General features: G+C 45.3%; 1 protein-coding gene across 5 annotated transcripts in view; it reads left to right on the forward strand.

Annotated features, from left to right (window-relative positions):
• The window catches only part of LOC119966976 (dynein heavy chain 8, axonemal-like), a 1,648,910-nt gene that overhangs the window by 518,814 nt on the left and 1,109,909 nt on the right, over positions 1–20,187 (forward strand). For all 5 annotated transcript variants that reach the window (XM_038798944.1, XM_038798946.1, XM_038798947.1 and 2 more), the window contains one exon: positions 11,057–11,244. In XM_038798944.1, the coding sequence (XP_038654872.1) occupies positions 11,057–11,244 (188 nt within the window). The remainder of the gene's footprint in view (positions 1–11,056; positions 11,245–20,187) is intronic.

The raw sequence follows: 20,187 nt of genomic DNA on the forward strand, positions 1-20,187 counted from the left end.
TGTAGTGTTAATGATGTCAGTCTATAAGAGGGTCGTATAGGAATCTGGTAACAGAGGGGAAGAAGCTGTTTTTGAGTCTTTTCGTACGTGTTCTCAGACTTCTGTATTTCCTGCCCGATGGAAGAAGTTGCAAGAGTGAGTAAGCTGGGTGGGAGGGGTGTTTGATTATGCTGCCCGCTTTCCCCAGGCAACGGGAGGTGTAGATGGAAGAGCGGGAGGTGTAGATGGAGCAGCAGGAGGTGTAGGTTTTTGTTGCATGAAGAGCTTTCTTTGTTGCTTGAAGATCTGTCTTTTTTGCTTGAAGATCTGTCTTCATTGACGCTTCAATCACTCCAACAAATAATGTATTTTCCAATGTGAAACTGTCATCATCTTGGGTAAAATCGTGCGGTGAATTATCGTTTTCATCTTTTTCAACAGCTCTCACTTTATAATTCTTTTTTTGTGTAGGAGGGAGATCATTTGTTGAAGTCTGGCACTGAGAAGCATAATGATTCATTTTTAAACATCTCAAACAGCGTTTTCCAAAAGCTGGACAGTATCCCTTTAAATGGACGTTCCCACATCTATGACACGTCATCACGTTGTCGCCGTGTCACATCAATGACTTTCGCGCATACGCAGACCTCTTTTGCGGTGTCTCGCATGTACGTGCAAAGCGCGCATGTCCCAAGTTGAAAAATGCGTGCGCGAGACAGCTGCTGTCTCAAATGTTCTTCTGTGCTGCCTGCGACACAATTTTTATTTTCTCAACCTCGTGGTGGACTTTCACGCCTTTTCCTTTCGGATAAAACTCAAAGTATTCATTTTTACTTTGTTCATTGGTGATGCATTTTTCAATAGCAATCTTGAAGATTCATCTGTCATACCTTAGACGATTTGATCTCTCACTAGAGAGTCATGTTGATCTGCATAATTACAAGTTTGAGCTAGGAGTTTTAGATCGGTTATGAAGTTGTTAACAGATTCTCCAACTTTTTGAACTCGCGAATGATATCTAAATCACTCTAAAATTTTGTTTGTTTGCATTCTACGTGGATGCATTCTATGTTGTTACTACGGAACCTACGAGGGAACAAGCGGTCCTAGATCTGGTCCTGTGTAATGAGACAGGATTGATTAATGATCTCATAATTAGGGATCCTCTCGGAAGGAGCGATCACAATATGGTGGATTTAAAATACAGTTGGGGGGTGAGAAGGTAAAATCAAACACTAGTATTTTGTGCATAAACAAAGGAGATTACAATGGGATGAGAGAAGAGCTACCTAAGGTAGACTGGGCGCAAAGACTTTATGGTGAAACAGTTGAGGAACAGTGGAGAACCTTCCAAGCGATTTTTCAGTGCTCAGCAAAGGTTTATACCAACAAAAAGGAAGGACGGTAGAAAGAGGGAAAATCAACCGTGGATATCTAAGGAAATGAGGGAGAGTATCAAATTGAAGAAAAAAGCATACAAAGCGCCAAAGATTAGTGGCAGACTAGAGAACTGGGAAATCTTTAGGGGGCAACAGAAAGCTACTAAAAAAGCTATAAAGAAGAGGAAGATAGATTATGAGAGGAAACTTGCTCAGAATATAAAAACAAATAGTAAAGGTTTCGACGAATATATAAAACAAAAAAGAGTGGCTAAGGTAAATATTGGCCCTTTCGAGGAAGAGAAGGGAGATTTAATAATGGGAGATGAGGAAATGGCTGAGGAACTGAACAGGTTTTTTGGGTCGATCTTCACAGTGGAAGACACAAATAACATGCCAGTGACTGATAGAAATGAGGCTATGACAGGTGAGGACCTTGAGAGGATTGTTATCACTAAGGAGGTAGTGATTGGCAAGCTAATGGGGCTAAAGGTAGACAAGTCTCCTGGCCCTGATGGAATGCATCCCAGAGTGCTTAAAGAGATGGCTAGGGAAGTTGCAAATGCAACTAGTGATAATTTACCAAAGTTCACTAGGCTCTGGGGTGGTCGTGGCGGATTGGAAATTGGCAAGTGTGACACCATTATTTAAAAAAGGAGGTAGGCATAAAGTGGGCCAGTGAGCTTAACTTCAGTAGTAGGGAAGATGCTGGAATCTATCATCAAGGAAGAAATAGCGAGGCATCTGGATGGAAATTGTCCCATTGGACAGACACAGCATGGGTTCATAAAGGGCAGGTCGTGCCTAACTAATTTAGTGGAAATTTTTGAGGACATTACCAGTGCGGTAGATAATGGGGAGCCAGTGGATGTGGTATATCTAGATTTCCAGAAAGCCTTTGACAAGGTGCCACACAAAAGGTTGCTGCATAAGATAAAGATGCATGGTATTAAGGGTACAGTAGTAGCATGAATAGAGGATTGGTTAATTAATAGAAAGCAAAGAGTTGGGATTAATGGGTGATTCTCTGGTTGGCAATCAGAAGCTAGTGGTGTCCCTCAGGGATCCGTGTTGGGCCCACAATTGTTCACAGTTTACATAGATGATTTGGAGTTGGGGACCAAGGGCAATGTATCCAAGTTTGCAGATGACACTAAGATAAGTGGTAAAGTGAAAAGTGCAGAGGATACTGGAAGTCTGCAGAGGGATTTGGATAGGTTAAGTGAATGGGCTAGGGTCTGGCAGACGGAATACAATGTTGACAAATGTGAGGTTATCCATTTTGGTAGGAATAACAGCAAACGGGATTATTATTTAAATGATAAAATATTAAAGCATGCTGCTGTGCAGAGAGACCTCGGTGTGCTAGTGCATGAGTCACAGAAAATTGGTTTACAGGTCCAACAGGTGATTAACAAGGCAAATGGAATTTTGTCCTTCATTGCTAGAGGGATGGAGTTTAAGATGAGGGAGGTTATACTGCAATTGTATAAGGTGTTAGTGAGGCCACACCTGGAGTATTGTGTTCAGTTTTGGTCTCCTTACTTGAGAAAGGACATACTGGCACTGGAGGGTGTGCAGAGGAGATTCACTAGGTTAATCCCAGAGCTGAAGGGGTTGGATTATGAGGAGAGGTTGAGTAGACTGGGACTGTACTCGTTGGAATTGAGAAGGATGCGGCGGGGGACCTTATAGAAACATATAAAATTATGAAGGGAATAGATAGGATAGATGTGGGCAGGTTGTTTCCACTGGTGGGTGAAAGCAGAACTAGGGGTCAGAGCCTCAAAATAAGGGGAAGTAGATTTAGGACTGAGTTTAGGGGGAACTTCTTCACCCAAAGGGTTGTGAATCTATGGAATTCCTTGCCCAGTGGAGCAGTTGAGTCTTCTTCATTAAATGGTCTTAAGGTAAAGATAGATAGTTTTTTGAAGAATAAAGGGATTAAGGGTTATGGTGTTCGGGCCGTAAAGTGGAGCTAAGTCCACAAAAGATCAGCCATGATCTCATTGAATGGTGGAGCAGGCTCGAGGGGCCAGATGGCCTACTCCTGCTCCTAGTTCTTATGTTCTTATAACCACTCTCTGAGTAAAGAACCTACCTCAGATATCCCTCCTATATCTCCCACCCTGAATCTTATAGTTATGCCCACTTGTAACAGCTACATCCACCCAAGGAACTTGTCTCTGAACGTCCACTCTATCTATCCCCCTCACCATCTTATAAACCTCTATTAAGTCACCTCTCATCCTCCTCCGCTCGAAAGAGAAAGCTCCCTCAACCTTTCCTCATAAGACCTAGCCTGCAAACCGGGCAGCATCCTGGTAAACCTCCTTTGCACCCTTTCCAATGCTTCCACATCCTTCCTATAATGAGGTGACCAGAACTGCACACAATACTCCAAATGTGGTCTCACCAGGATCTTGTATGGTTGCAGCATAACCCCGCGGCTCTTAAACTCAAGCCCCCTGTTAATAAACGCTAACACACTATAAGCCTTCTTCACGGCTCTATCCACTTGAGTGGCAACCTTCAGTGATCTGTGGACATGAACCCCAAGATCTCTCTGTTCCTCCACATTCCTCAGAACCCTGCCTTTGACCCTGTAATCCACATTCAAATTTTTTCTACCAAAATGAATCACCTCGCACTTATCAGCGTTAAACTCCATCTGCCATTTTTCAGCCCAGCTCTGCATCCTATCAATGTTTCTTTGCAGCCGACAACAGCCCTCCACCTCATCCACTACTCCACCAATCTTGGTGTCATCAGCAAATTTACTGACCCACCCGTCAGCCCCCACCTCCAAGTCATTGATAAAAATCACAAATAGCAGAGGACCCAGCACTGATCCCTGTGGTATATCGCTGGTAACTGATCTCCAGTCTGAAAATTTTCCACCCACCACCACCTTCTGTTTTCTATGTGATAGCCAGTTACTTGTCCAATTGGTCAAATTTCCCTCTATCCCACACCTCTTTACTTCATTCCTTCATGAGCCGACCTTATCAAACGCCTTACTAAAATCCATGTATACGATATCAACTGCTCTACCTTAAACTTCACACTTAGTTACCTCCTCAAAGAATTCAATCAAATTTGTGAGGCAAGATTTACCCTTCACGAATCCGTGTTGACTATCCCGAATTCAGCTGCATCTTTTCAAATGGTCATAAATTCTATCCTTCAGGACCTTTTCCATTAACTTACCGACCACCGAAGTAAGACTAACTGGCCTATAATTACCAGGGTCTTTCCTATTCTCTTTCTTGAACAGAGGAACAACATTTTCCACTCTCCAGTCCTCTGGCACTATCCCAGGTGCATAGTGAGGACCCGAAGAGCAAAGCTAAAGTCTCTGCAATCTCATCCCTTGCCTCCCAAAGAATCCTAGGATATATCCCATCTGGCCCAGGGGACTTGTCGATCCTCAGGTTTTTCAAAATTGCTAATACATCCTCCCTCAGAACATCTACATCCTCCAGCCTACCCACCTGTATTCACTGTCATCCTCAAAAACATGGCCCCTCTCCTTGGTGAACACTGAAGAAAAGTATTCATTCAACACCTCTCCTATTTCTTCTGACTCCATGCATAAGTTCCCACCACTGTCCTTGACCGGCCCTACCCTCACCACAGTCATTCTTTTATTGCTCACATAAGAGTAAAAAGCCTTGGGGTTTTCCTTGATCCGACCCGCCAAGGACTTCTCATGCCCCCTCCTAGCTCTCCTAAACCCTTTTTTTAACGCATTCCTTGCTACCTTGTAACCTTCAAGCGAACCAACTGAACCTTGTTTTCTCATCCTTACATATCCTTCCATTTTCCTCTTGACAAGACATTCAACCTCTTTTGTGAACCATGGTTCCCTCACACGGCCATTTCCTCCCTGCCTGATAGGGACATACTATCAAGGACACGCAGTATTTGTTCCTTGAACAAGCTCCACGTTACATTTGTGCCTTTCCCTGACAGTTTCTGTTCCCATCTTATGCTCCCTAATTCTTGCCAAATCGCATCATAATTACTCCTCCCCCAATTATACACCTTGCCCTGCCGTATGGCCCTATCCCTTTCCATTGCAATAGAGAAAGACACCGAATTGTGGTCAGCATCTCCAAAGTGCTCTCCCACAAACAAATCTAACACTTGGCCCGGTTCATTACCCAGTACCAAATGCAATGTGGCCCCCACTCTTGTTGGCCTATCCACATATTGTGTCAGGAAACCCTCCTGCACACACTGTACAAAAACTGCCCCATCCAAACTGTTCGACCTATACAGGTTCCAATCAATTTTTGGAAAGTTAAAGTCACCCATGACAACTACCCTGAGACCTCCACACCTATCCATAATCTGTTTTGCAATTTCTTCCTCCACATCTCTATTACTATTTTGGGGCCTATAGAAAACTTCTAACAATGTGACCACTCCTTTCCTATTTCTAACTTCAGCCCATATTACCCCAGTAGGCAGATCCCCTTCGAACTGCCTTTCTGCAGCCGTTAAACTATCCTTGATTAACAATGCTGCTCCTCCACCTCTTTTACCACCTTCCCTACTCCTACTGAAACATCTATACCCCGTAACCTCCAACAACCATTCCTGTTCCTGTTGTTATCATGTCTCCGTAATGGCCACAACATCGTAGTCCCAAGTACCAATCCACGCTCCAAGTTCACCTACCTTATTCCGAATGCTCCTTGCATTGAAGTAGACATACTTCAACCCACCTTTCTGTCTGCCGGTACACTCCTGCAATCTTGATACCTTCCTCAGTACCTCACTACTCTCAACACTGGCTTCTGGACTACAGCTCGTTTTCCCAGCCCCCTGCCAAATTAGCTTAAACCCCCCCGCCCGAAGAGCCGTAGCAAATTTCCACCCAGGATATTGGTGCTGCTCTGAGTACTTGGGATGAGAGCACGTAGGATGCTCTGAAGGTCTGGATCCAAGGTCTTGATCAGTCTGTTGAGTTGGCGGGTGTGTTCCTTTGTCGGATCTCCGGATAACTGACTGTAGTGTTCCTGGTTGTTGAGTTATCGGTGCACTTCTGTGCAGTAATCTGTTCTGTTCAGTATGACGGTGGCCCCTCCTTTGTCTGCTTGTATGATGACGATGTTGCGGTTGGTCTTGAGAGCGCGGATGATGTTGCGTTGTGCTTGGGTGACGTTTGGGCTGTCTTGTGAATGTGACTGATGAATCTGGCATTGACACAACTCCCGACGGCTTGAACATACATGTCGAGTCGAGGGCAGCGGCCTTCCGGAGGGGTCCAATTCAACTTTTTCTCTTTGGTTGCCGGACCGCAGATCTCTCGGTCTGCTGTTCTGGTTCATTGGCTGTCTCATTGGGTTCGCTGTCGGCCTCTTGGGTTCTATGGAAGAACTCCCGGACCCTTAGTCGCCTGATGAATTCCTCCTGTCTGCCACGAGACTGATGGGGTCCATTTTGGTGGTGGTACAGAAATTGAGCCCTCTGCTGAGGACCTCGATTTTGTCTGGTTGGAGGGTGTAGTCCGACAAGTTGACAATGGATTTCCCTGTATTGTTTTATACTGTGATATCCTCCAACCAGACCATCTCCACTTCGGAATCATTGATGCAGACGGGAATGTTTGTCGTGCTACGCTTCCTGAAGTCAATGATCAGTTCATTGGTCTTTCTAACATTTAGAGAGAGGTTGTTTACGGTACACCGTGCAACCAAGTGATTTATCCCCCTCCTGTAGTCTGATGCGTCATTGTTTGAGATATGGCCTACCACAGTTGTATCATTTGCAAATTTATAGATTGAGTTGGAGTTAAATCTTGTCACACAGTCATGTGTGTATAGGGAGTACAGTAGAGGACTGAGCACACATCCTTGTGGGGCCCCAGTGTTGAGGACTATTGTGCAGGAGGTGTTGTTGCCCATCCTAACAGATTGCAGTCTGTTGGTGAGGAAGTCAAGGATCCAGCTGCACAGGGAGGGGTCAAGTCCAAGATTGCGGAGTTTGGTTATTAGTCTTGTTGGGATAAAGGTGTTGAAGGCGGAGCTGCAGTCGATGAACAGCAGTCTTATATAGGTGTCCTTGTTGTCGAAGTGTACGAGTGTTGATTGCAAAGCCAGCATCTTCTATGAACCGGTTGTGGTGATAGGCAAACTGCAGTGGATCAAGACCGTCTGGGAGGCTGGCAGTGATCGGTCTCATGACTAGCCGCTCGAAGCATTTCATGATAACAGACGTCAGAGCCACCAGTTGGTAGTCGCTGAGGCAGGCTACCTTGATCTTCTTTGGTACTGGTATTATGGTGGTACCATAATATGACGGACGTCTTACAGAAACTCAGCACCCATGGACCAGTTGAATCAGGAACATTCCTCATCACAATGGACATCTTGCCACTCTACACCAGCATCCCCTATGACGATGGCATTGCTGCAAAAGTCTCAATACTTAACACCGACAGCTGCCAATCTCCAGACGCAATTCTGCAACTCATCCGCTTCATTCTGGATCACCAGGTCTTCACCTTTGACAACATGTTCTTCACCCAGATACATGGAACAGCCATGGGGACCAAATTCGCACCTCAATATGCCAACACCTTCATGCACAAGTTTGAACAAGATCTTAACAGGACCGTCAACCAATGTTATACGCCAATACATCAATGACTATTTTTTCCTTTGGACCCACGGCGAAGAATTACTGAAACAACTACACGATGACATTAATAAGGTCCATCCCACCATCAGACTCACCATGGACTACTCTCCAGAATCGGCTGCATTCTTGGACACACTCTTCTCCATCAAGGACGGTCACCTCAGCACTTTGCTTTACCGCAAGATAACCTCACGATGCTCCACTTTTCCAGCTTCCACCCTAAACACATTAAAGAAGCCACCCCCTATGGATAAGCCCTCCATATACAGGATCTGCTCAGACGAGGAGGAGCATAACAGACATCTACAGACACTGAAAAATGCCCTCGTACAAACGGGATATGGCGCTCGACTCATTGATTGACAGTTCCAACGCGCCACAGCAGCAAACCGCACTGACCTCCTCAGAAGACAAACACGGGACACAACCAACAGAGTACCGTTTGTCGTCCAGTACTTCCCCGGAGCGGAGAAACTCCGACATCATCTTCGCAGCCTTCAAAACGTAATCGATGAAGATGAACATCTTGCCACGGTCATCCCCATACACCCACTACTTGCCTTCAAACAACCGCGCAACTTCAAACAGACAATTGTTTGCAGCAAACTACTCAGCCTTCAGAACTGCGACTACAGCACCACACAACGCTGCCATGGCAATCTCTGCAAAACGTGCCATTTCATCGACATGGGTACCATCATTACATGTGAGGAAACCACCCTCCAGGTACATGGTACATACTCGTGGGACTCGGCCAACATTGTCTACCTCATACACTGCAGGAAAGGATGCCCCGAAGCGTGGTACATTGGCAAGACCATGCAGACGCTGTGACAACGGATGAACGAACATCGCGCGACAATCGCCAGGCAGGAATATTCCCTTCCAGTCGGGGAACACTTCAGCAGTCAAGGATATTCAGCCTCTGATCCTCGGGTAAGCGTTCTCCAAGGCGGCCTTCAGGACGTGCGACAACGCAGAATTGCCGAGCAGAAACTTACAGCCAAGTTCCGCACACATGAGTACTGCCTCAACTGGCACCTTGGATTCATATCGCATTACATTCAGCCCCCACCATCTGGCCTGGGCTTGCGAAATACTACGAACTGTCCTGGCTAGACACAATTCACACCTAACCTGTGATTATCCCTCTCTCCAGTTGCTCCATCTGGACCTGTAAAGACTTTATTACTTGCAAAGACTCGCATTCAAAGTATCGTCTTGCATATTTGACTTTGTCGATATATTTGTTTCTGGAAGCAACCTCTTCATTCACCTGAGGACAGAGCTGTGCTCCGAAAGCTAGTGATTTAAAAGAAACCTGTTGGATTTTAACCTGGTGTCGAAATACTTCTTACTCTACAATATTAATACTGTCACTTATTTCCTTGCATAAAATCTCATGTGTATAATGTAATGGGCCAGGGGTTAGAGAACCCCAAAGTGTATCATGGAGTTGACCTGACCCGCAACTTTTAATAGATTGCGGTATGGGGAGCACACGGCCCACTCTACAGGTGTGGTACAACAGAAATGGAAAAGTATTTTTTAAAGCAAAACAATGTTTATTCTATGAACTCAAGTTAACCTTTTTAAAACATACAGTGAACATCTTAGCAACCATTAATTCAAATACAACCCCCAAAGACTGCAAAACTAAATAATCCTTTAAGCTTTCCTTTTAACATCCATACAACTTAAAAATAAAACCTTTAACAGAAGCACATCAGGTTAAAGTCACTACTGAATTTATAATTTATAATTCTTATATAAATATAACATTTATAATTCTGAGTTCACCAAATGATCAAGAGATAGTCTTTTGATGGCAGAGGGAACAGCAGTGCACCTGCTTGGTCTGGCTTCAGCTCCAACACTAAAAACAAAACTAAAACACACCCTGCAGCAAACAGACTAAAACAAAAGTAAAAAGATGACAGGCAGCCCAGCTCCACCCATGCTCTGACATAACTGATAAACACCCATTTCTTTTAGGTACATTTCTTAAACACTCATTTCTTAAAGGTACTCTCACATGACAATAATCTTGCGCTAAAAACAGAAGACAAGCCATACTTTGCTTTCACAACACTTCAGGACCACTTGATTATTTGAAAAGTATATTACACTATGATACAAAGAAGTAGGACTATTAAACCTCAACTCCCTAAGATGTACAACTAGCAGCTCTCCAGAATGTCTAACAGACGATGGCACAGTGCCAGGGATCTTGGTTCAATTCTGGTCACTGTCTGTGTGAAGTTTGCATGTTCTCCCCGTATCTCCGTGTGTTTCCTCTGGGTGTTCCAGTTTCTTCCCACAGTCCAAAGATGTGTTGGTTAAGAGGATTGGCCATGATAAATTGCCCCACAGTGTCTAGGAATGTGCAGGTTTGGTTATGGGGTTACAGGGATAGGACGGGGTGAATGAAATGAAATGAAATGAAATGAAAATTGCTTATTGCCACGAGCAGGCTTCAATGAAGTTACTGTGAAAAGCCCCTAGCCGCCACATTCCGGCGCCTGTCTAGGGAGGCTGGTACGGGAATCGAACCGTGCTGTTGGCCTGCTTGGTCTGCTTTAAAAGCCAGCGATTTAGCTCAGTGAGGGGGTGAAGGGACATGTGTAGAGTGTTCTTTCAAAAGGTCAGTGCAGATTCAATGGGTCAATTAACCTCAATCTGCACTGTATGGAATCCAGGATTCTATGAGAACAAAAATTATTTGCATTACCGAGTTATACTTGAGATTCTTAGAGTATTGAAGGAAAAACGGTTCTTTTGGCAAATTTTATTTAACAAACTTAGTGAATGTTAAAGTTAGAGGTGCAAGTTTCAACAAGTGCTTCCTGAAGTCTGCGGCTATTGAAATCAAACTACGGTCATTTGGAGACATGCTAGTTGAGACTGAGATGGAACTCTTTGTAGAATTTCAATTCCTAATAAATATTTTATTTTTTCATAACTTGAATTGAGTAGAAAATGTTACTTTTTAATGCGACACTTAGTTTCATGTATATTTGAATATTATAAACTTAATTTTTATACAGTCCTGCATGCAACTCTTTTGATACGCAATCCAGAAACTGGGAAAATGCATTCGAACTTTGATCACAGAATTGTTGAGGTTCTTCGAGAGGCTAAATGTATAGTAAAGATGGGCCTAGAGGTACCAGACATAGCCAAACGTTTGCTAAAGTCTGAGAAAGCATTGAAATATAACCATGATCTTTTGGAGGTATGTAGTGTTTTGGAGATTGAATACATTTTTATTTGATGCAGGATATACGTTGCAGTTTCTCTTCATATTGTAATATGTAATCCCATGACACCTTGTCATTAAGTCATGTTACAACCTCGACATATTTTTATTGAAGTTTTACATTTTTACACTGTACATTTGTTAAAGATAGCTGAGTCGGTTACAGTTTACATGGTGTCCTTTTTAAGTAGCCCACCCCCTCCCACACACACACACCCACCCACCACCCTTCTTTTGCTGTTTCAGGGTCTTCAGCTTGGCCCTTTACTTCGCCATGGGTGGTTGTTCGCCGTTTATTTGCGGGAAGTGCCCTTCTTCTCCCTCTCTCTGGCATTTGACCTCCTAACCCTTCTTTTCTCTGCTTCCCATCCTGTTGTCAACCTGCTTTTGAGCCTTCTCTTTCATGTGGCCTTGTGTTGGCCCTCTGGTCCCTGTGTCAGCTGCTTTCTAGCCTCCCCCTTGTTGCTTCCTCTGGTCTCTCCCTCCTGTTTCGCCGGCTCCCATTTTTGTCTGCCCTCTATATTCCCGGTGGCTCCCGTGCATTTCCCCCGTGCCCACTTCCACTCTATCAATTGTTGGCTTCAAACAAAAGAGAAAATCAAAAGACCATTTATTAGCTGCAAGAATGATATATCAAGGATATATCAAGGAAAAGGACTGTATCAAATTACTAAGAGAAACCAGGCTGTATTCTCGGCATTGCGATGCCAGAAGCGCGATTCACGATCGGTGAAGAATCGCACAAAATTGAAAAATTGATGTTGCGCCGGGTGAGAATTCCGACAACATTCTCTAATTCCTCGCTGGCTGCAGTATCAAAGTTTGTGCCCCACGTCGGCAGGTCCATGCAAAACTCTCATTTGCAAGAATTTTAACATCATTAGTAGTTTGGACACAATATACTACTCCCTTCCACGATGCGCTGTCCCTCTTAGGAGTCCCTCTCACACGGGTGCAAAATGGTGTAAATATTTACAAGCGGGGCCTGGCCCCATTGCTGATGAGGAGGGATGAAAAGGTAAGAAAATGTTGTAAATCTCTCAAACGTTGTCCATTTTGCTGGGGGGTGGCTGCCTGGGCCGGGGGGAGTAGCAAGGAGCGACTTGTTGCTAGGTCCGTGGACTTGGGGTGTCCACCTCTGGATCGGGGTGGCCTGGCTCTGGCTGTCATTGCTGCAGTAAACGCACCTCTTTGGTTCTACTTCCAGGCCCCTGACTGTTCACTCTTTTGACTACTTACTGTGTTCTGTAAATGTTCAGAGAGCCTCTGGTCATTTGGGAGCTTACCCAGGCTGCCCCTCTGGAAACTGTCAAACTCCAGCTAAGGGGATTGGAGTGGCCAAGCTTTATCAGTGGCCCCAGCCTCTGCAATCCAGAGGCCCAGAGTGGACCCAAGTTCGAATCCAACCAAGGCAGTTGGTGGAATTTTAATTCAATAAAAATCTGGAATGAAAAGTCTGATGATGACCATGAAACCATTGCCAATTGTCATAAAAACCCATCTGGTTCACTAATATCCTTTAGGGAAGGAAATCTGTCGTCCTTACCTGGTCTGGCCTACATGTGACTCCAGACCCACAGCATTGTGGTTGACTCTTAAATGCCCTCGGGGATGGGCAATAAATGCTGGCCTAGCCAGGGACACGCACATCCCACCCCACAAATAAAGAAAAGAAAAGCATGTGAAATGCGCACCAGAAGGTGACTGAGGAGCCTCTTTGGTAAAATGCCCCACCAAGGTGATAGTCTCTGCACTGATGGAGGGTGCATGTGACAGCAATGACGAGAAGTTGGTGTCTATCATAGACTGGTGCTCCGAGGTGTGCTGAAGAAGTGGGTGGAACGCAGCGACACCGGAAGGCGCGGCCTAGTCTGATGGTGATCCTGCAAGACAAAAGAAAAGAGCCATGGTGAGATCTTGGGAAGGACTGGTTTGTGGGAGAGGGCTGACTCACTTGCTATCGGGACATAATTTTACATAGATACAAAGAAGATAGGAGGAGGCCTTTTGGCCCTTCGAGCCTGCTCCGCCATTCAGCACGATCATGGCTGATCATCCAACTCAATAGCCTGATCCTGCTTTCTCCCCATCGTATTTGATCCCATTCTCTCCAAGTGCTATATCCAGTCGCCTCTTGAATATATTCAAGGTTTTATCCTGCGGTAATGAATTCCACAGGCTCACCACTTTTTGTGTGAAGAATCTCCTTATTTCTGTTCGAAATGATTCACCCTGAACCCTCAGACTGTGACCCTGGTTCTGGACATACCCATCATTGGAAACAGTCCTGTTAGAATTTTATAAGTCTCTATGAGATTCCCCCTCATTCTTCTGAACTCCAGTGAGAACAATCCCAACCTGGTCAATCTCTCCTCATATGACAGTCCTACCATCCATGGAATCAGTCTGGTAAACCTTCGCTGCACTCCCTCGAGAGCAAGAACATCTTTCCTCAGAGAAGGAGACCAAAACTGCACACTATACTCTAGGTGTGGCCTCACCAAGTGCTTATACAATTGCAGCAACACATCCCTGCTTCAATACACCCAGGACCCGCTGCACACTCCCCTCTCCCAATTTACAACCATTCAGGTAGTAATCTGCCTTCCTGGTTTTGCTTGCAAAGTGAATGACCTCACACTTATCCAAATTATACTGCATCTGCCATTGATTTGCCCACTCTCCCACCTGTCTAGATCATGCTGTGGGATCCCTGCATCCTCATCACAATTCACCCTCCCACCTAACTTGGTATCATCTGCAAACTTTGAGATGGTGCATTTTGTTCCCTCATCCAAATCATTAATATATATTTTGAATATCTGGGGTCCCAGCACTATCCGTGTGGTACCCCACGAGTTACTACCTCTCAATTTGAAAAGGACCCATTAATCCCTACTCTTTGTTTCCTCTCTGCCAACCAGTTTTCTATCCAGCTCAATACATTTCCCCCAATCCCATGAGCTTCAGTTTTGCACAATAACCTCTGATGCGGGACTTTGCCAAATGCCTTCTGAAAGTCCAAATATACCACATCAACTGGCTCCCCCTTGGCAACTGTACTGATTACACCTTCAAAGAATTCCAACAGATTTGTCAAACATGATTTTCCCTTCATAAATCCCTTTTGCATTGGCATCTCATTTGGTTGCTGCATGTTTCCGACAGCCAAGTCCATCAATGTGTGTCAGCACAGATCTGCCTGGAATCAGCTGATTTGAAATGTAAACAGCTCCATGTAACCTGTCTTCTACATAAAGATAAGAACTCGGAGCAGTAGTAGGCCATCTGGCCCTTCGAGCCTACTACGCCATTCATGAGATCATGCCTGATCATTTGTGGACTCAGCTCCACTTTCCTGTCCAAATACCATAACACTTTATTCCTTTATTCTTCAAAAAACTATCTATCTTTATCTTGAAAATATTTAATGATGGAGACTCAACTGCATCACTGGGCAGGGAATTCCATAGATTCACAACCCTTTGGCTGAAGAAGTTCCTCCTGAGCTCAGTCCTAACCTAAAGGTTTGCACTGGAGTGCTGAACTTGTTGCATTTGAGTGCTACAGTGAGAATTTTGTGATTGAGGGAGTTAGGTGAGGAAGGAGTAAGGTGCTCCTTACATTTCATTTCCTATATTTATCAAAGAGCGTGAAGGGAGCCAGGAGTTTAGAGTACAGCTGACTGGAAGCAGAGTCGGAGGGCGGAGGTCCAGTTGGTCTACGGGGCAGCTAATTCTGTAAAGTAAGAGGGGATGGAGACTAGGGCAGTTGCATGCTCCTCCTGTAGGATGTGGGTGGTGAGGGATACCACTGGTGTCCCCGCTGACTATACCTGTGGGAAGTGCATCCAACTTCAGCTCCTCAGAGACCATGTTAGGGAGCTGGAGCTGGATGAACTTCGGATCATCTGGGAGGCAGAGGGGGTTATCGAGAAGAGTTACAGAGAGGTAGCCACACCCAAGGTACTGGACAAGAGTAGCTGGGTTACAGTCAGGGAAAAGAAAACTAACAGGCAGACAGTGCAGGGATCCCTTGTGGCCGTTCCCCTTCAAAACAAGTATACTGTTTTGGATGCTGTTGGGGGGGATGACCTACCGGGGGAAGGCCCTAGCGGCCAGGTCTCTGGCACTGAATCTGGCTCTGGGGCTCAGAAAGGAAGGGGGGAGAATAGAAAAGCATTAGTAATAGGAGATTCAATGGTTAGGGCAATAGATAGGAGATTCTGTGGTCGCGAGCGAGACTCCCGGAAGGAATGTTGCCTCCTGGGTGTCAGGGCCAGGGATGTCTCGGATCGTGTCTTCAGGATCCTGAAGGGGGAGGGTGAGCAGCCAGTAGTCATGGTGCACATTGGTACCAACGACATAGGTAGGACAAGGGGTGTGGAGGTAATAAACAAGTTTAGGGAGTTAGGCTGGAAGTTAAAGGCCAGGACAGACAGAGTTGTCATCTCTGGTTTGTTGCCGGTGCCACGTGATAGCGAGGCTAGGAATAGGGAGTGAGTGCAGTTGAACACGTGGCTGCAGGAATGGTGTAGGAGGGACGGCTTCAGGTATTTGGATAATTGGAGTGCATTCTGGGGAAGGTGGGACCTGTACAAGCAGGACGGGTTGCATCTGAACCAGAGGGGCACCAATATCCTGGGGGGGAGGTTTTCTAGTACTCTTCGGGAGGGTTTAAACTAATTTGGCAGGGGAATGGGAACCGGATTTGTAGTCCAGCAACTAAGGAAGCCGATATTCAGGACGCCAAAGCACGTAGTGATGCAGTGGGGAAGGTAACACTGGCAAATGAGAGTACTTGCAGGCAAGGAGATGGGTTGAAGTGTGTATACTTCAATGCAAGAAGCATCAGGAATAAGGTGGGTGAACTTAAGGCATGGATCGGTACTTGGGACTACGATGTGGTGGCCATCACGGAAACTTGGATAGAAGAGGGGCAGAAATGGTTGTTGGAATCCCTGGTTATAGATGTTTCAACAAGATTAGGGAGGATGGTAAAAGAGGTGAGGGGGGTGGCATTGTTAATTAGAGATTGTATAACAGCTGCAGAAAGGCAGTTCGAGGGGGATCTGCCTACTGAGGTAATATGGGTTGAAGTCAGAAATAGGAAAGGAGCAGTCACCTTGTTGGGAGTTTTCTATAGGCCCCCCAATAGCAGCAGAGATGTGGAGGAACAGATTGGGAAACAGATTTTGGAAAGGTGCAGAAGTCACAAGGTAGTAGTCATGGGTGACTTCAACTTCCCAAACATTGAGTGGAAACTCTTTAGATCAAATAGTTTGGATAGGGTAGTGTTTGTGCAGGGTGTCCAGGAAGCTTTTCTAACACAGTATGTAGATTGTCCGACCAGAGGGGAGGCCATATTGGATTTGGTACTTGGTAATGAACCAGGGCAGGTGATAGATTTGTTAGTGGGGGAGCATTTTGGAGGTAGTGACCACAATTCTGTGACTTTCACTTTAGTAATGAAGAGGGATAGGTGCGTGCAACAGGGCAAGGTTTACAATTGGGGGAAGGGTAAATACAATGCTGTCAGACAAGAATTGAAGTGCATACGTTGGGAACATAGGCTGTCAGGGAAGGACACAAAAAGGAACAGGTACTGCAGTTTTTGATATGTATGTCCCTGTCAGGCAGGGAAGTGATGGTCGAGTGAGGGAACCATGGTTGACAAGAGAGAGTTGAATGTCTTGTTAAGAGGAAGAAGGAGACTTATGTAAGGCTGAGGAAACAAGGTTCAGACAGGGCGCTGGAGGGATACAAGATAGTCAGGAGGGAACTGAAGAAAGGGATTAGGAGAGCTAAGAGAGGGCATGAAAAATCTTTGGCAGGTTGGATCAAGGAAAACTCCAAGGCCTTTTACACATATGTGAGAAATATGAGAATGACTAGAGCGAGGGTACTGTCCAAGGACAGTAGCGGGAGATTGTGTATTGAGTCTGAAGAGATAGAAGAGGTCTTGAACAAGTATTTTTCTTCAGTATTTACAAACGAGAGGGGCCATATTGTTGGAGAGGACAGTGTGAAACAGACTGGTAAGCTCGAGGAGATACTTGTTAGGAAGGAAGATGTGTTGGCCGTTTTGAAAAACTTGAGGATAGACAAGTCCCCCGGGCCTGACGGGATATATCCAAGGATTCTATGCGAGGCAAGAAATTAAATTGCAGAGCCATTGGCAATGATCTTTTCGTCCTCGCTGTCAACAGGGGTGGTACCAGAGGATTGGAGAGTGGCAAATGTCATGCCCCTGTTCAAAAAAGGGAATTGGGATAATCCTGGGAATTACAGGCCAGTTAGTCTTACTTCGGTGGTAGGCAAAGTAATGGAAAGGGTACTGAGGGATAGGATTTCTGAGCATCTGGAAAGACACTGCTTGATTAGGGATAGTCAGCACGGATTTGTGAGGGGTAGGTCTTGCCTTACAAGTCTTATTGACTTCTTTGAGGAGGTGACCAAGCATGTGGATGAAGGTAAAGCAGTGGATGTAGTGTAAATGGATTTTTGTAAGGCATTTGATAAGGTTCCCCATGGTAGGCTTATGCAGAAAGTAAGGAGGCATGGGATAGTGGGAAATTTGGCCAGTTGGATAACGAACTGGCTAACCGATAGAAGACAGAGAGTGGTGGTGGATGGCAAATATTCAGCCTGGAGCCCAGTTAACAGTGGCGTACCGCAGGGATCAGTTCTGGGTCCTCTGCTGTTTGTGATTTTGATTAACGACTTGGATGAGGGAGTTGAAGGGTGGGTCAGTAAATTTGCAGATGATACGAAGATTGGTGGAGTTGTGGATAGTGAGGAGGGCTGTTGTCGGCTTCAAAGAGACATAGATAGGATGCAGAGCTGGGCTGAGAAGTGGCAGATGGAGTTTAACCCTGACAAGTGTGAGGTTGTCCATTTTGGAAGGACAAATATGAATGCGGAATACAGGGTTAACGGTAGGGTTCTTGGCAATGTAGAAGAGCAGAGAGATCTTGGGGTCTATGTTCATAGATCTTTGAAAGTTGCCACTCAAGTGGATAGAGCTGTGAAGAAGGCCTATGGTTTGCTGGCGTTCATTAGCAGAGGGATTGAATTTAAGAGCCGTGAGGTGATGATGCAGCAGTACAAACCTTGGTCAGGCCACATTTGGAGTACTGTGTGCAGTTCTGGTCACCTCATTTTAGGAAGGATGTGGAAGGTTTGGAAAAGGTGCAAAGGAGATTTACCAAGATGTTGCCTGGAATGGCGAGTAGGTCTTACGAGGAAAGGTTGAGGGTGCTAGGCCTTTTCTCATTAGAACGGAGAAGGATGAGGGGTGACTTGATAGAGGTTTATAAGATGATCAGGGGAATAGATAAGAGTAGACAGTCAGAGACTTTTTCCCCGGGTGGAACAAACCATTACAAGGGGACATAAATTTAAGGTAAATTGTGGAAGATATAGGGGGGATGTCAGAGGTAGGTTCTTTACCCAGAGAGCAGTGGGGGCATGGAATGCACTGCCTGTGGAAGTAGTTGAGTCGGAAACGTTAGGGACCTTCAAGCGGCTATTGGATAGGTACATGGATTAGGGTAGAATAATGGAGTGTAGATTAATTTATTCTTAAGGGCAGCACGGTAGCATTGTGGATAGCACAATTGCTTCACAGCTCCAGGGTCCCAAGTTCGATTTCGACTTGGGTCACTGTCTGTGTGGAGTCTGCACATCCTCCCCGTGTGTGCGTGGGTTTTCTCCGGGTACTCCGGTTTCCTCCCACAGTCCAAAGATGTGCAGGTTGGGTGGGTTGGCCATAATAAATTGCCCTTAGTGTCCAAAATGCTATGATTAACCTAGGAAAAAAGTTCGGCACAACATCGTGGGCCGAAGGGCCTGTTCTGTGCTGTATTTCTTTATCTATCTATCTAGCTACTCCCCCTTATTTTGAGGCCATGCCCCCTAGTTCTGCTTTCACCCGCCAGTGGAAACAACCTCCCGTATCTATCCTATCTATTATCTTCATAATTTTATATGTTTCTACAAGATGCCCCCCCCCCCCCCCCCCCCCCCCCCTCCATCATCCTTCTAAATCCCAACGAGTACAGTCCCAGTCTACTTAACCTCTCCTCGTAATCCAACTCCTTCAGCTCTGGGATTAACCGAGTGAATCTCCTCTGCACACCCTCCAGCGCCAGTACGTCCTTCTCAGATAAGGAGACCAAAACTGAAGACAATAGTCCAGGTGTGGCCTACTAGGGGCTGATTTAGCACACTGGGCTAAATTGCTGGCTTTTAAAGCAGACCAAGGCAGACCAGCAGCACGGTTCAATTCCCGTACCAGCCTCCCCGAACAGGCGCCGGAATGTGGCGACTAGGGGATTTTCACAGTAACTTCATTTGAAGCCTACTTGTGATAATAAGCGATTTTCATTTCATTTCATACAGTTGCAGCATAACGTCCCTAGTCTTAAACTCCATCCCTCTAGCAATGAAAGACAAAATTCCATTTGGCTTCTTAATCACCTGTTGCACCTGTAAACCAACTTTTTGCGACTCATGCACTAGCACACCCAGGTCTCTCTGCACAGCAGCATGTTTTAATATTTTATCATTTAAATAATAATCCTTTTTGCTGTTATTCCAACCAAAATGGACAATCTCACATATGTCAATATTGTATTCTGTCTGCCAGACACTAGCCCACTCACTTAAACAATCCAAATCCTTCTGCAGACTTCCAGTATGCTCTACACATTTTGCTTTACCAATCATCTTAGTGTCATCTGCAAACTTGGACACATTGCCCTTGGTCCCCAACTCAAATCATGTGAATTGTGAACAATTGTGGGCCGAACACTGATCCCTGAGGGACACCACTAGCTACTGATTGCCAACCAGAGAAACACCCATTAATCCCCACTATTTGCTTTCTGTTAATTAACCAATCCTCTATCCATGCTAC

The sequence above is a fragment of the Scyliorhinus canicula genome, chromosome 6, assembly GCF_902713615.1.
Source record: "Scyliorhinus canicula chromosome 6, sScyCan1.1, whole genome shotgun sequence".
Lineage (NCBI taxonomy): Eukaryota > Metazoa > Chordata > Chondrichthyes > Carcharhiniformes > Scyliorhinidae > Scyliorhinus > Scyliorhinus canicula.